Here is a 16,319-nt window from a genome sequence, read left to right as displayed (position 1 = left end):
AAAAAAAGCTATATGGCATATAGAAAACAAATGCTGGCCAGGTGCGGTGGCTCTCGCCTGTAATCCCAGCACTTTGGGAGGCCGAGGATGGTGGATCACGAGGTCAGGAGTTTGAGACCAGCCTGACCAACATGGTGAAACCCCGTCTCTACTAAAAATACAAAAATTAGCTGGGAGTGGTGGTGCATGCCTGAAATCCCAGCTACTTAGGAGGCTGAGGCAGGAGAATTGCTTGAACTCAGTAGGCGGAGATGGCAATGAGCTGAGATTGCGCCATGGCACTCCAGCCTAGGCGATAGAGCAAGACTCTGTCTAAAAAAAAAAAAAAAAAAAAAAGAAATGGCAAAATGACAGAAGTCCCTCTTTATTAGTAATTACTTTAAATGTAAACAGATTAAACTCTCCAACCCAAAGACAGTTTGGCAGAACAGACTGGGGTAAAAAAGACCCAACTATACGCTATCTACAACAGACACACTTTAGATCCAAAGGCAAATGAGTGGGAAATTAAAGGATGAAAAAAGAAATTCCATGCAAATAGTAACCAGAGGAGAGCAAGAGTGGCTACACTAATATCAGACAATAAACTTTAAATCAAGAATGGTTACAAAAGACAAAGACATTACATATTAATAAAAGGTTCAATGTAGCAAGAAGATACAACAATTATAAATTAAAAGCATTGAACATTTAACCTAATAACATCATCAAAATATTTGAAGCAAAAATTGACAGAACTGAAGAGAGAAACAGACAGTTCTACAGTAAGAGCTAGAGACTTCAATACCACAACTCTCAATAATGGATGCAAGAACTAGACGTAAGTAAGGAAACACAGAACTTAAGGAAACCGTGGCCAGCCTGGATTCATGTATTTTTAAAAGTGAATTGAACTTATGTATCAAAATGTAGTACTGTGCCTCTTCTTCCCACTGTAAATAATTAACAATTCCTAAGCAAATATCAAGTGGAAAAGGGAAGACTACGAACAAAATAAACTACATTCTGAAGACACAAACTTTGGGGTTTTGTCTGTCTAGTTTCTGTTGTTGCTTTATGTGTAGAAAAAACAAGATTACATGTGTCATTCTAATAAAAACCATGTACAGGTTGGGCATCTCTAATTCAAAAATCCAAAACATGAAGTATTCCAAAATCCTAAACTTTTTGAGCACATGATACCACACATGGAAGATACTACACATGACCTCATGTGACAGGTGCATAAAACATAAAAAACATTGTATAAAAGTACCTTCGGGCTATGTGTATATGAAACATAAATAAACATGTTTAGACTTGAGTCCCACCCCAAAGATCTCTCATTGTGTATGTGCAAATATTCCAAAATCCAAAAAAATCCAAAATCCAAAACACTTCTGGTCCCAAGCATTTTGAATAAGGGATACTCAACCTGTATTTAGATGAGATAGCCTATTTAAACCTAAAAACAAACAAACCTACAAAAGAAAACAGAAACACAATCTTTATAGCTGTCACTGGATTTCTCTATGTTGTTGCACTCAAAGCTCACGCAAAAGATGAGATCACCTTAAAATCAAATTGTTCAGATCATTTTTAATCTTTTTGGTGATCACAGACCTCTTCAAAAATGCAATGAAAGTCACAGACTCTACCCAGAAACATGCTCCAACACACAAAATTCTGTATATAATTCCAAGGCATTCAGGGAAGTCTGAAGCTCTTCCTGGAGCCCAGGTAAGAATGTTAAGTAATTCACATGTCCTCAGCAAGTTGTAATAAAGATCACATTATTCTGAAATTTGGTTTGCACTGAGTAGTGTTAAGGTTTCCAGCACTCTACAGAATGGATATTAAGAGACCAAAAGCACACCAAGTCTTTATATTAAGAAAGAGTTATTTCATAATTTCACAAAACAAATAAAAAATATTGTTTTACTTAGTTGCCCTACTGGCATAACAGATACCACTTTATGCTTTCTTCTTAAAGTAAATATGCAGATGATCAGAAAGACCAAGAAAAATACACACCCTAAGGAAATATGACTATTAATTCTGTGGGATGCAATGAACTTCAGAGAATTCTTTTTTTGCTTGTTTTTTTTTGAGATGGGGTCTCACTCCTTTGCCCAGGCTGGAGTGTATTGGCATGACTATATCTCACTGCAGCCTCGAATTCCCAGGCACAAGCGGTCCTCCCACCTCAGCATTCCGAGTAGCTGGGACCACAGGAGTGTGCCATCACGCCTGACATGGTTTGGATCTGTGTCCACACCCAAATCTTATGTTCAATTGTAATGCCCAATGTTGGAGATGGGGCCTGGTGAGAGGTGACTGGATCAAGGGGGTGGATCCTTGATGAATGGTTTGGCACCATCCCTTTGGTACTGTTCTTGTCATAGAGTTCTCATGAGATTTGGTTGTTTGGAAATGTGCAATACCTCCTCCCCACTCTCTCTTCCTCATGCTCCAGCCAGGTAAGATGTACCTGCTTCCCCTTCACCTCCCACCATGATTGTAAAGTTTCCTGAAGAATCCTCAGAAGCAGAAGCCGCTATGCTTCCTGTACAGCCTGCAGAATCATAAGCCAATTAAACCTCTTTTCTTCATAAATTATCCAGTGTCAGGTATTTCTTTATAGCAGTGAGAGAACGGAGTAATACAATGCCCTACTTTTTTTTTTTTTTTCTTTTTTTGCAGAGACAGGGTCTCATTCTATTGCCCAAGCTGGTCTCAAACTCCTGATCTCAAGTGATGTTCCCACATTGGCCTCCCAAAGTTTTAGGATTACAGGCATGAACTTCCACATCTGTCCAATTTCAGACAATTCTTAAAGCTCAAGAATCTATGAACTAGTTTCTCCTCTTTGCAGATGAAAATAACTGTTGTTATTTCAACTTCCATATACTTTGCATTATAAAAAGTCAGATTTGTCCTTTTCCTTTGCCTATCTCGAAGACTGATAATCTGGTATTTTGACGATATTTTAGAAAACTGTGATATTTCCCTTAGCATGGGTTAAATAAGTAAATATGACATTAACTACGTTTTATTTCTAATCTGTGTACCTGGTTGCGGGCGGGAGAATATTGGATGCACACTGATGGTTTCCATTTAAAGTGCTTTAATTCCAACAATGTTTTCCAACTCACCATAAGTAACCTTAATATTCTCAGGGCCTAATAGTATACTTCTGGAAAGATCAGCAAGTACCAAAAGCAAACAGACATATTCAATTATCCAATGGGAAATAAACTAAATTTTCGTGTGTGTGTGTGTGTGTGTGTCAGAGTTTCACTCTTGTTGCCTAGGCTGGAGCACAGTGGCGCAATCTCGGCTCACTGCAACCTCCGCCTCCTGGGTTCAAGCAATTCTCCCCCCTCAGCCTCCCAAATAGCTGGGATTATGGGCATCCACCACCATGCCTGGCTAATTTTTTGTATTTTTAGTAGAGACGGGGTTTCACCATGTCAGCCAGGCTGGTCTCAAACTCCTGACCTCAGGTGATCCACCCTCCTCGGCCTTGCAAAGTACTGAGATTACAGGTGTGAGCCACCGCAACCGGCCCATAAACTAATTTTTTAATTGAGATATACTGATGTTTTTCCCAAAGTAATATGACTGTTATTCAGATTCATATTTCACTTGAAATACACATGCCAAAGAAAACAACTACAACAAAAACCTTACTGTGTAGCCTTGACTATGTCCCATGTGCTGTAATCATCAATATGAGTTTTCCGTCCAAGAGGTTCACCATATCCATGGTTATAATGGCTTTGGGGTTTGATTTCCTGTTAAAAAGAAAATCACACACAGGCAAGAATTGAAAAAAGAGGTACAGAAAATATTTCTATATTTTATAGTAGTGCTTTTGTGTTGTTTGAGAAATGCTAATTACTGAAATAATTAAATTTACCTTATTCTAAAGTCTATACTCTTTTATTTTATTTATTTATTTTTTTGAGATGGAGTCTCACTCTGTCACCCAGGCTGGAGTGCAGTGACGCGATCTCGGCTCCCTACAACCTCTGCCTCCCAGGTTTAAGTGATTCTCCTGTCTAGCCTCCTGAGTAGCTGAGACTATAGGCACGTGCCACCACGCCCAGCTAATTTTTTGCATTTTTAGCTGAGACGGGGTTTCACCATGTTAGCCAGGATGGTCTCCATCTCCTGACCTCGTGATCCGCCCGCCTCAGCCTCCCAAAGTGCTGAGATTACAGGCATAAGCCACCATGCCCGGCCAAGTCTACACTCTTTAGGGAAAAAGCTTGTTCAAAGAGATCTACCCATTTTACACATTCTCAAGCTAAAACAATCTGTAAGATTAGAAACAAGTAACAACTTAGCAACTGAAACTAATCTTCAGCTCCACAGAACTCTCTTACCTCATCATCAGATCAACTCATTCTCTCTGACCAATTTTTCTATTATTCTAGTACGACCCACAGCTCTAACACTCTACTTTAAAACCTTCATCACATGCACTACTCTATTCCTCAGATAAACTCTAAGGCCCTAAAGGAAGGAACCTATGGATATTATTTTTCTATTATTCTCAGATATCACCTTTCCTAAACTTCTTCATGCTCTGAGCTACCATTAGATGAATAAGGAATACAGCAGTGCTGATAAAAGGTAAATCTGCTTGAATAGGCCTAAAAATGTTAATATCCTTTAAAAAAGATTTTATATAAAAATCCATATATATAAAATTTAATTTACATAAAAATTTAAATGAGTTTCAAAGAATATTACATCTATTCAAAGTTTACATGCTGTAATTTTCTATAAAAAATATAAAATTTGGTATATATAGTCAATTTCCTCAATATAACATAGCACTAAAATACAATTGTTTCTTTTATATAAAAACCGAAAAACTGAGTTTGTTCAGTTCCAATAACATCTGTTGAAAATACTGTGTTTCTGATATTTTTGACAAACATATGTGTAAATATAAATAAAAGGATAAATCATAAAAGATTTGGAAAGAAATTCTTAGAACAATATATGCTCTCTTGCCTCTGATAAACCACCTACCACTGATACTTAATCATACCAAGTTGAGAGTATTTTACTAGAGGAAAAAGCTATTTAGCTTACTCTAGCCATTCAAATTTTGTGGGAAGTTCTAAAACTAATTTGTTTGAACCATAAATTTAGAAGACTATCAATCTGAATATTTTCAATGAAAAGGAATTTAAAAGTTTTACACAAGCAAATTCTGCTTAGCATATAATCTTTCAACAAGTAAATGCTTAATTCCTTATGAAAATGCTATAGCCAATGTTAAAATACACTTTAACATTTATAATTATATACCCACATTAGAAGAAAGAAATATACATCAGTCTTAAGCCAAGATTCACAATATACTGCAGATAGTTCACTAAATGATTTTTTAAGAGGTTGTTCTCAAACTCCATTAAAATAGAGTAGCTTGAGTAGGTTTAGTATTTTGAGTATACACAATGTTCTGAATAACTGACAAAGCAAGCCAATACATAAGACTTATCCATTTAATTTCTTTAAACCTTTTCTGTTTAATTTCTCCACAGAATTCCAGTTTTCAATCTCTCTATGCTCTATATTCAGTGGGGTTAAGGTAAAGTAAAATACTTCTAAGCCAGTAACACTTTCTTATTTCTAAATTTTCTTTTCTGATTCTATTCTCTCCAACCACAGGGAAAATAATTTTTTTAAACTCCAACTTTGACATCTATATGGCTGTAAGATACCTGAAAAAGAATAAAAACTTGATCACATCTTTCAGGGAGAACAGAATATACCCAACAAAACATGTATTGAGAGCCTGCTATACATAAAGCTCTCTACAATGTACACTGGGACCCCACCCAGGATAGGGTAAGACATGTGCAACGTTAAAGAGGTTGTCAAAAAACGCAGTAATCAAGATCAACAACAACAAAAACAACAACATTTTAATGGAATATTTTTAAAACAAAACCAATGCAACAAAACACACACACACACACACACACACACACACACACACACACCCATGAACCAAACATCAACATTTTAAAACAGAGACAGCATCAGAATCACTAACTCTTCCTTTTGCATCAGGCTCCACTATAGCTCAGAGCATCACTGTGCATGTATACAAAATATAGCCTGTCATCCTGAAGGACTTCCAATCCAGAATGGAAAGACAAAGTAGAGAAGAAAAATAAGTCAAATATTATAAGCAAGAGCCTTCCAATCATAAGTAAAAACACAGATGAGGACAACATAATATCCAAAAGGTAATAACATAACTTGAAAAAACTTCGAAAACGTGCTACAGCAAAATGCTATTCTTTTTTACTATGGACAAATACATTGCTTTTACATACCAATAATATTCATAGAATAAAAATAAGTCTCTTTCTGAGGATTACTATCATAAAGTTTTCAAGAAACTTTAATTTTATTTTCATGCCCAGAGACCTCACTTACTGTACATAATGATTAAATTGTATTCTCAGTTTGTTTCACTGACATTGCCAAATGTGAGCTTAAAAATGTTACTGGAAATTAGACTTTTTTTTTCCAGTAACATATTAAAATTAACCTATATAAGTATCTGTTTTGTGCCTCCGATAAGGTTGTTTTTATTTCCTTAGTAAAAGGTATCTATTTTTTAAAATATGCCTTTAACTAAACATATCTCAAATAATTCTACAGTGGCAGAGTTATACTCACTAAAGAAAAGGTATATATGAAAATCTCCAACCTGCTTTATTACCTAACAAATTTTGTAATAAAGAACTTTATTTCTCACTTTTCAACAGACTGGATACTGGTTTATCTCTAGGACTAGTACCTTGTCAATGTGACAAATGACAACACTCTATCAAGATAATCACAACTATCAATAGGCCTAGGAGTAACAGTTCTAATTATAAAACATATTTTTAACATGTTCATATAAATAAGCATATCTAACAAACATAGATAATAATTTTAAGCTAAAAATTTGCTATTATATATTAAATATATTTTCAACATACAAATATTTATTAATTAAACTCTTTAAAATCCTGTAATTTGGCCGGGTGCAGTGGCTCACGCCTGTAATCTCAGCACTTTGGGAGGCAGAGGCAGGTGGATCACAAGGTCAGGAGATTGAGACCATCCTGGCTAACACAGTGAAACCCCGTCTCTACTAAAAAATACAAAATTTAGCCCAGCATGGTGGCAGGCGCCTGTAGTCCCAGCTACTCGGGAGGCTGAGGCAGGAGAAAGGCATGAACCCAGGAGGCGGAGCTTGCAGCGAGCCACGATCGCGCCACTGTGCTCCAGCCTGGGCAACAGAGTGAGACTCTGTCTCAAAAAAAATAAAATAAAATCCTGTAATTTTTCCTCGATGTTAATGGAAACCAAGAAGCAATTTAATTGCTATTTCTACCAAGAAAAGCAATACTAATTTAAAAATATGTATGTGTGTCATTGTAACTTTTAAGAACGCAGTAATTCCATTAGAAGCAGCTTGGTATAATAGAAAAAAATCCACGACTGAGAGGCTAATGAATAAAAGTCCGCCACTCCCCTACCTAGGGTACACCTAGCAAGTCAATTAACTACTATAGGGTACAGATCTCTCCTTCATAAAACAGGATTTGGATAAAATAAGCAAAAAGTTCCTCTGAGGTGCCTCAAGGTAAAAGTGGAAGAGCTCAGAGATTTCAAACTCCACACACTCATTCCCTTCTTTTGAGGCAGAGCCTCACTCTGTCACCCAGGCTGGAGTGCAGTGGCATGATCTCAACTCACTGCAACCTCCGCCTCCCAGGTACAAGCCATTCTCCTGCCTCAGCTTCCTGAGTAGCTGGGACTACAGGCACACACCACCACACCTGCCTAATTTTTCTTTTAGTAGAGACAGGGTTTCACCATGGCCAGGTTGGTCTCAAACTCCTGGCCTGAAGTGATCTACCACTTCGGCCTCCCAAAGTGCTGGGATTACAGGCAGGAGCCACTGCACTCAGCCTCATTCCCGTCTTAAACAAAGCACTTCATTATTTGTTTTTAGATACTGGGTATTAAAAACTTTAAGCAAATTAAATTTAGCAGAGTTTATCTGAGCAAAGGACAACTCATGAATCTGACAACACTAATAACCAAAAGAGGTTCAGCAAGCTCAGCTTCAGAGCATGAGCAGAGGGTTTCAACAGGCTGAACTTGGAAGCAAAGCAATTACTTGATTAGCCACAGCTAGCTAGGCATTTGCCTTATTTGATCATGATCCAGTAAAAGGTCCCAAGTTAGAGGTCAGTTGGTGATTTCTAACTGATAATGTCTCTAGTTAGACTTAAGTTTCATGTCACTGTTTTCATTGAATTGGGTTTGGGTTTGCTTATGTAGGAACCCCAGGACATGCAGCTTTATACAAGATTTCTTCAATTAAAGGTTTAGCTGCTTTCTAAAAAAAAAGTTCTGAAACTTCTAGATTAGACATTCTCCAAGTTCTAAGGGGAACATAAAATGATTTCATATATTTTTTTAAAATTATAGTCACTTGGAAGATTCTTAACATTATCTAGTTGACAGTCAGAAGGTTTTTTTGTTTGTTTTAATAGTCCTGGCTTTGAAGAGAACTGGAAGGAGAGAAATTACCTCCAAAATCTGCTACTATAGGTAGCAGATAGTAGACAGGAATAGTAGACAGGAATGGGAAGAGCTGGGATAAGCTGAGCTGCGATAAACACTGCTGCTAAGAGAAATCAACATGACAAGACTCAATCTTATACAGCAGGTATAGGGCAAATACTAGTTTATATGCCAATATGAGAGATGCCATAATACATGTTTATTTGCATACCTTGATGGGATTATATAACCAATCAACTATTCGCCAAGTGTCTATGTGCAAACTAGTTAACTTTTTAAAATGCTAGACCTATTGTGGTATAAGTGTAATCCGTCTTTGTCCCAGGTTCACGGCACAAGGCTCCTAAAATGCTTAAAATTTCTGAGTGATAGGAATGTTTTTTGTCATTCATTAAAGGTCCCTTTTGACTACACCAGAGTTTATGCCAATGAAGTGACCTGGAGTGGAGCCCCTATATAGCATAGACTCAGGAGGGGGCTGGTGACTAGAATGACCAAGTGATTAGAGGGCTGGAATTTTCAACTCTTCTTACTGACCTCCAGAAAGGAGAATGAGGTGCTGAATATTAAGTTCTATAAAACCTCCCGAAACAACATTTGACGAGTTTCTGGACTGGTGGAGACATTAAGGTTCTGAGAGAGTAGTATGCCTGGAGAGGGCATGGAAACCACACTCCCCTACTCAGACCTCCTCCCATACATCTCTTTCATCTGGCTGTTCCTGAGTTGTATCCTTTATAATAAACTGAAAAATGTAAGTAAAGTGTTTCCCTGTGTTCTGTGAGCAACTTATGCAAATTATCAAATCTGAGGAGGGAGTCATGGGAACCCAATTTATAGCCAGTCAGTCCAGAAGTACTGGAGGCCTGATTTGTGACTGGCATCTGAAGTGGGGACTTCAGTCTTGTGGGACTGAGCCCTTGACTTGTTGCGTCTATGCTAATCCCAGATGTATAGTATAGTATACTAAGTATAGTGAGTTCAGGAATATTGTGAAAGAAGGGTAATGGAAGGGACTTGCCCTTCAAATTTAACTCTATTAAATTTATGGTATTTTGGGTCTCTACGGGTACTTGATTCATTTCTAAATTCTACCTAATACTAACGAACCTTCTTAAAACAAAATAAAACAAAAAGCATACATATAAAGCTCCTTTTAAAAAAAATTATTTCACCCCAAATTACATTTGCAAAATAAAGGCATTTTGTTACAGCCATAGAAATAGGCAAAAAAAAAATTGGCAACAAAGGAAAACCTGAGGTAGTGATTTCTTCTAAATTCTAGGCATATCATAAGGATTTTTAAAGGAATACTTATTGTTCATAATAAAAAGAGGGCATAAGCATAAAAATATATAACCAAGTGAATAACAAAATGGCAAGAAAAACCAGTTTCCCCTATAAAATCATAAAATAAATTTTTAAAAATGTAATTAGTTAACATTGCCAGCAGATGGCACTATACTCAAGACAGACTCTTACAACCTACCTGAAACACCATGTTTTCTCGGCTTTTATTTTTAATTGACACAATAATTGTACATATTTATGGGATACAGAGTGATATTTCAATACAGGTATACAATGTACAATGACCAAAACAGGATAATTAGCATATCTATCACCTCAGACATTGATCATTTCTTTGCGTTGAGAACATTAAAAATCTGTGTTTGTATATTTGAAAATATACAATAAATTGTTAGTCAGTCTGTAGTACTATAGAACACTAAGACTTATTCCTCCTAACTAGCTGTACTTTTATATCCCTTAACCAACCTTTAACTATCCCCTTCCTCCTCTTTCCTGCCTCTAGTAACCACTATTCTACTCCCTACTTCTGAGATTAACTTCTTTAGCTTCCATGTATGGGTGAGAACATGAGGTATTTAACTTTGTGATGAACTGTCTTTCAGGAAAGACTGAACAAAACTGATTTAGGAAAACATTTGGGAAAATATTCATCAACCTTAGCTTCCTTAAATAAGTTTTCACTTCATTTCCTTCTAGCATTAATCCCTATCTATACATGTATTTGTAACAATATATGTATCGTATTGTATGCAGTGTATTATAATGTCTTTCCACAGACATTTGATGAATGAATATTTATTTATTTAGAGACAGAGTCTCGCTCTGTCACCCAGGCTGAAGTGCAGTGGTATGATCTTGGCTCGCTGCAACCTCCACCTCCTGGGTTCAACTGATTCTCCTGCCTCAGTCTCCAGGGTAGCTGGGACTACAGATGCGTGCCACTAAGCCCAGCTAATTTTTGTATTTTTAGTAGAGACGGGGTTTCACCATGTTGGCCAGGCTGGTCTCAAACTCCTGACCTCAAGTGATCCACCCACCTCGGCCTCCCAAAGTGATGGGATTACAGGTGTGCTCCACCGTGCCCAGCCTGATGAACATTTAAGTAAATGCCTATATGCATATGTTTCTCTCCTCTTCCTCTTTAAAAAAAAGCTTCATTTTTTATAAGAGTTCTAGATTTACAAAAACAATGTCAAGAGAGTAGTTCTCATATTCCCCATGCTGTTTCCCCTATTAACAACAGCTAACAGTATGATACATTACCTTTAAAGAACCAATAATGATACACTATTATTAACTAAGTCCATACTTTGTGCAGAGTTCATTAGTTTTTGTCCAATGTTCTTTTTGTTCCAGGATCCCATCCAGGATACCACCTTACACGTCGTTATCATGGCTCCCTAGGCTACTCTTGGCTGTGACACTTCTCAGACTTCCCTTGTTTTTGATGACCTTGACAGTTTTGAGAATAACTAGTCAGGTATTTTGTAGTATGACCCTCAACTGGGATTTCTTTGATGTTTTTCTCATTACTAGACTCAAGTTATGTATTTTAAAGGGCAACTATTGTTTTTAATCTAACCTTTTTTTTCATATTTCTTTCAACACTCCTTTACAATCTTTATTTCCCCAAATGTTTATGTATTTTTATATAGTCTATAATCATAATACTCACACCCTTAATATTCTTTCCTTTTACATTTCTTTATGCCATTACACATAGTTTTTGTAAGTACTCCTTTCAACCACTGTTAGTCACTCTGCATATACCAATATATACCACTGCATATACCAATATATCAAAATGTTCTGAAACATTTCCCAGTTGCTGAACATTTTTAGGTTATTCTTACATGTCCTAACTGAACTGAGATTGTGTATTCTAGGCTTTCCTCTTCTCTGTCTTCCCCTAACATTCTCTTCACCATTAGACTTTAAGCTATGACAGGGTGGGAATCCTATCTTAATCATTTGTGTATGTCCAGTGCTTAGGACAGAGTCTAGCACAAATAATACTGGTCTCCTTAAATGAAATGAAAGAATAAATGGATGGATTCTTCCTCACTACTGAAAAATATTTTCTTTAACTCATTTAATATTTCTTCATTTTAACTGGGGTAAATTCCTAGAGACGGATTCTTAAAGAGTATGAATATTTTTATGGTTCTTGACATGGTATCTAAATTGTTTTGCAAAACAATTATAATCCAAACAGCAATACATGATTAACTATTTCTCCATAAACTCACTGGCACTGGGTGTTATTTTTAAATTCTCCACTATTTAAAGAGTAAGAAAGACTTGCTGGGCACGGTGGCTCATGCCTATAATCCCAGCACTTTGGGAGGCCAAGGCAGGCGGATCACCTGAGGTCGGGAGCTTGAGACCAGCCTGACCAACATGGAGAAAACCCCGTCTCTACTAAAAACACAAAATTAGCTGGGCGTGGTGGTGCATGTCTGTAATCCCAGCCACTCGACAGGCTGAGGCAGGAGAATCGCTTGAACCCGGGAGGCAGAGGTTGCAGTGAACAGAGATCATGCCACTGCACTCCAGCCTGGACAACAAGAGCGAAACTCTGCTCAAAAAAAAAAAAAAAAAAAAATTGCAATTCCAACTTTAAATATATTTTCCTATCCTAGTTCATCTTTTGGGAATTACCTGTTCATGTCTTTTGGTCATTTTATTGTACTTGACTCCTGAAATCTGCTTAATATATTTGTATTACACTTTTATATATATAAGATTAAATATTAATCTTTTTCATACTGATCTAAAGACTTCCATGTTTAGAATTGTTCATTTATGCTTTCAATATAATTCAGAGATTATACCCTTTATAGTCACATGTATTAATCTTTTCCGTGTGCTTTTTTGGTTTTCATTTTTATATTTCAATACTGCTACAATTATTAGTGCTATTCATGAAATATTTTCAGTTCTCTTCTCAGGTACAAAGTTGAACTGTACACCCTTGGCCCTTTGAAAGATAAGTGTGTCCAAGTGATTGACCATGTGATCTTAACCAATGGAATATGAATAAAAAGGATCTGTTGCTTTCAGAGAACAAGTATAAGAGCCAACATGCAATTCCCCAGTCTCTCTTTCCATCTGCCAAGGAGACTGGCAATGTTCTAGAGAGTAGAGATAATCACTGGATAGAAAACCTACTATCCCACCCACAATGTATGTGTAGCATAAACTACTAACATTTTTTTAAGGGACAGGGTCTCACTATGTTGCCCAGGCTAGAGTACAGTGGCTATGCACAGACGTGATCATCACCCACTACAGCCTGGAACTCCTGGGCTCAAGCAATCCTCCTGTCTCAGCCTCCTGAGTAGTTGGTAGTACAGGTGCACACAACCACACTCAGCTAAGCCACTGAAATTTAGGGTTGTTACTGCAGCAAAACATAGCTTATCCAGACTAATATGATTCTGAGAGTTGTTTAGTTTGGTAAGTAGTGTGTAAATGGATCTATATAAATCATTTTCATTGTATTTTGGAGCTGGTTATAACTAGTATATGGTTTTACTACTAATGTTCACAGATTTATCTTATATCTAGCCACAATGTTAAAATATCATCTCTGATTTTAGATATCTTTGAATACTGTAAGAATACAATCAACTCTCCTGCGCGCGCAAACACACACGAGAGACAGAGAGAGAGAGAGAGAGAGAGAGAGAGACAAGAGTGTGTGTTTTCACTCTATGGCCGATGGCATTGGCAAAAACATCAAATGCAATATTGGAAAAGTAAAATGAGAATACTTCCTTATTTCCTATTATTTTTCCTCCATTTTTTAATAGTCAATGTATTTAGTGTTTCTTCATCATAAAGCTGTTCAATCATCCTTATTCAAATATATTCCAGGGAATGCATAACACTGTATATGGATAAAAATGCCCACTTGATTGGGCATAAAAATGCCAACAGGCTGTTACATTATAGAATATGGCCAATTTAATATTTCATTGGAGATTCTCAATTTCATCCTGTAAAGATTATGACCAGTATTATTTTTATGTATCTCCTAGTCGATGATAATATTATGAAAGTGACCTTCACTCTTCCCCTTGACCTCCCTTCTCTACCACAGGCCAACTGTTCTTATCAGCAGCCCACACTCAAGTCGTCGCGACATTTCCATTAGGGCCCAAAAAACTAGGGCAGACATAAAACGACTCTGGAAAATTTCAAGGAAGAAGTACCTTCAAGTATTTTAAGTTGTTTTATTTTGGTTTTTTAAATGTTTGCATCAAGTGCACATGTAAATTATTTAAATGTAATTACCAAAATGTAATTTGAATGGCAAAGATACGTAACTGAAAATCCTAAGAAGTATTGTAAACTATCTCTTAGGAGAAGTGCAAAAACCCCATCTTCAACTGAGAATAAGTAAAGACATTTAGGCATCTAGTTCAGCAGGCAACGGAGATCAATCACGGAGTTTTGAGGAAGGAAGTAACAGAATTAGATATGCAATTTTAGAAGATCATCTAAAGATTTTTTTTTTCCTTTTCACCATCCCCAAAATTTATACTTCCGCCTTTCCTGTGCTATTTACTAGAAGGCATTTCTAACTATCAAAATGTCCAAGCTAGAAAAATTCAGCTGGGTGCTGTGGTGCATACCTATAATCCCCACAACTCATGAGGCTGATGGGGAAGGACCACGTGCGGCCAGGAGTTCGAGACCAGCCTGAGGAACATAGTGAGACTGTCTCTAAAAATAAAAATTAAAAAGGCCAGGCACAGTGACTCATGCCTGTAATCCCAGCACTTTGGGAGGCCGAGGCGGGTGGACTGCTTGAGTTCAGGAGTTCAAGACCAGTGTGACCAACATGGTAAAACCCCATCTCTACTAAAATACAAAAATTAGCCAGGCATGGTGGCAGGTGCCTGCCATCCCACCTACTCAGGGGGCTGAGGCAGGAGATTCACTTCAACCCAGATCGTGCCACTGCACTACAGCCTGGACGACAGAGCAAGACTCTGTCTCAAAAATAAATAAAAATAAAAATAAAAAAAATTAGCCAGGCTTGATGGCACACACCTGTAATCCCAGCAACTCAGGAGGTTGTGGTGGGAGGATCACTTGAGCCTACAGTAAACTGTGATCACACCACTGCACTCCTGGGCAACAGAGCAAGATCCCATCTCTTTAAAAAAAAAAAAAGAAAGAAAGAAAAGAAAGAAAAAGGAAACTAATTCCCCCTTGATTCTTTATCCCACAGCTTCAAATATTCACCAAGTCGCAATGCTTCTTTTCTCAAAATAAATCCGTCCCTTCCTCTGTATTAATATTATCACAAATGGTCTACCCATATTACTGTCCCTATCACTCCCTTACTTAAAATCCTTAAAATCATACATATAAGGGTAAAGAGAGGACATTTCGGCAATCATACAAAATCCTTCATGAAGTGGTCCCAGTTTGCTTTTTCCAGCTTTAGTATCCACCATTCCCTTCTACACATCCTACACATTTACGTACACCAGCCATTCCAAGAAGTCATGTACTTTTAAAAACCTCAGTATCTTTGTGCTCATGTTAGCTATTCTACTTAGAAGACACACCCCATCTCAGGCTCAGGCAAACCTTTACAAATCACAATTCAATTCACAATTCAAGAGTCACCATAGCCTTCCCTGTCCCAGGCAATTAAATGACCTAATATGTGTGCCCATGCTATGCAAATAAATTATTACAGACGACTAAGGATGGTGAACAATAATTTTTTCAAGTTTACGATGGGTTTATCAGGACATAACCACCATCATAAGTAGAAAAGTATCTGGACTCACAATGGTTCAACTTATAATTTTTAACTTTATGATGGATTTAACAGACTACTAAATGCATTTCTGACTAATGAGTTTACTGGGATGTGGTCCCATCGTAAGGTGACGAGTATGAGGGGACTTCAAAAAGTTTGCAAAAAAAATGGAATCAAAAGATCAAAAATATAAACTTCACTTCTCAACATAAGCCCCATCAAGTTCAAGACACTTTTGTAAATGATGGTATCATTTAGTCCAACCCTAAAAAACTGAAGGTCCTGGCAATTTAACCAAGTCAATGCAATATTTTTCACATTATTACCTGAAAAAAATGGGTGCCCTTTAAAGATGTTTTAAGATTAGGGAACAAAAAGAAGTTAGAAGGAGCCAATTCAGAACTGTAAGGTGGATGTCTAATGATTTCCCATTGAAACTCACAAAACTGTCCTTGTTTGATGAGAGAAATTAGCAGGAACATTGTCATAGTAGAGAAGGACTCTCTGTTAAAGCTTTCCCAGGCATTTTTCTCTGCTAAAGCTTTGGCTAGCCTTCTCATAATAAGCAGATGTTGTCATTCTTTGGCATTCCAGAAAGTCAACGAGCAAAATGCCTTAA

At 37.1% G+C, this 16,319-nt stretch overlaps 1 protein-coding gene across 4 annotated transcripts in view; it reads right to left on the bottom strand.

Annotated features, from left to right (window-relative positions):
• Positions 1-16,319, bottom strand: part of ZDHHC17 (zinc finger DHHC-type palmitoyltransferase 17) — an 89,621-nt gene that overhangs the window by 52,438 nt on the left and 20,864 nt on the right. For 3 of the 4 annotated variants that reach the window (XM_003832880.7, XM_034936262.2, XM_034936261.3), the window contains exon 2: positions 3,673-3,776. The exons of the other annotated variant lie outside the window; for it this stretch is intronic. In XM_003832880.7, the coding sequence (XP_003832928.1) occupies positions 3,673-3,776 (104 nt within the window). The remainder of the gene's footprint in view (positions 1-3,672; positions 3,777-16,319) is intronic. 4 annotated transcript variants of the gene reach the window in all.

This window comes from Pan paniscus, chromosome 10, assembly GCF_029289425.2.
Source record: "Pan paniscus chromosome 10, NHGRI_mPanPan1-v2.0_pri, whole genome shotgun sequence".
Classification (NCBI taxonomy): Eukaryota; Metazoa; Chordata; class Mammalia; order Primates; family Hominidae; genus Pan; species Pan paniscus.
This window is presented reverse-complemented; position numbering and strand designations above follow the sequence as displayed.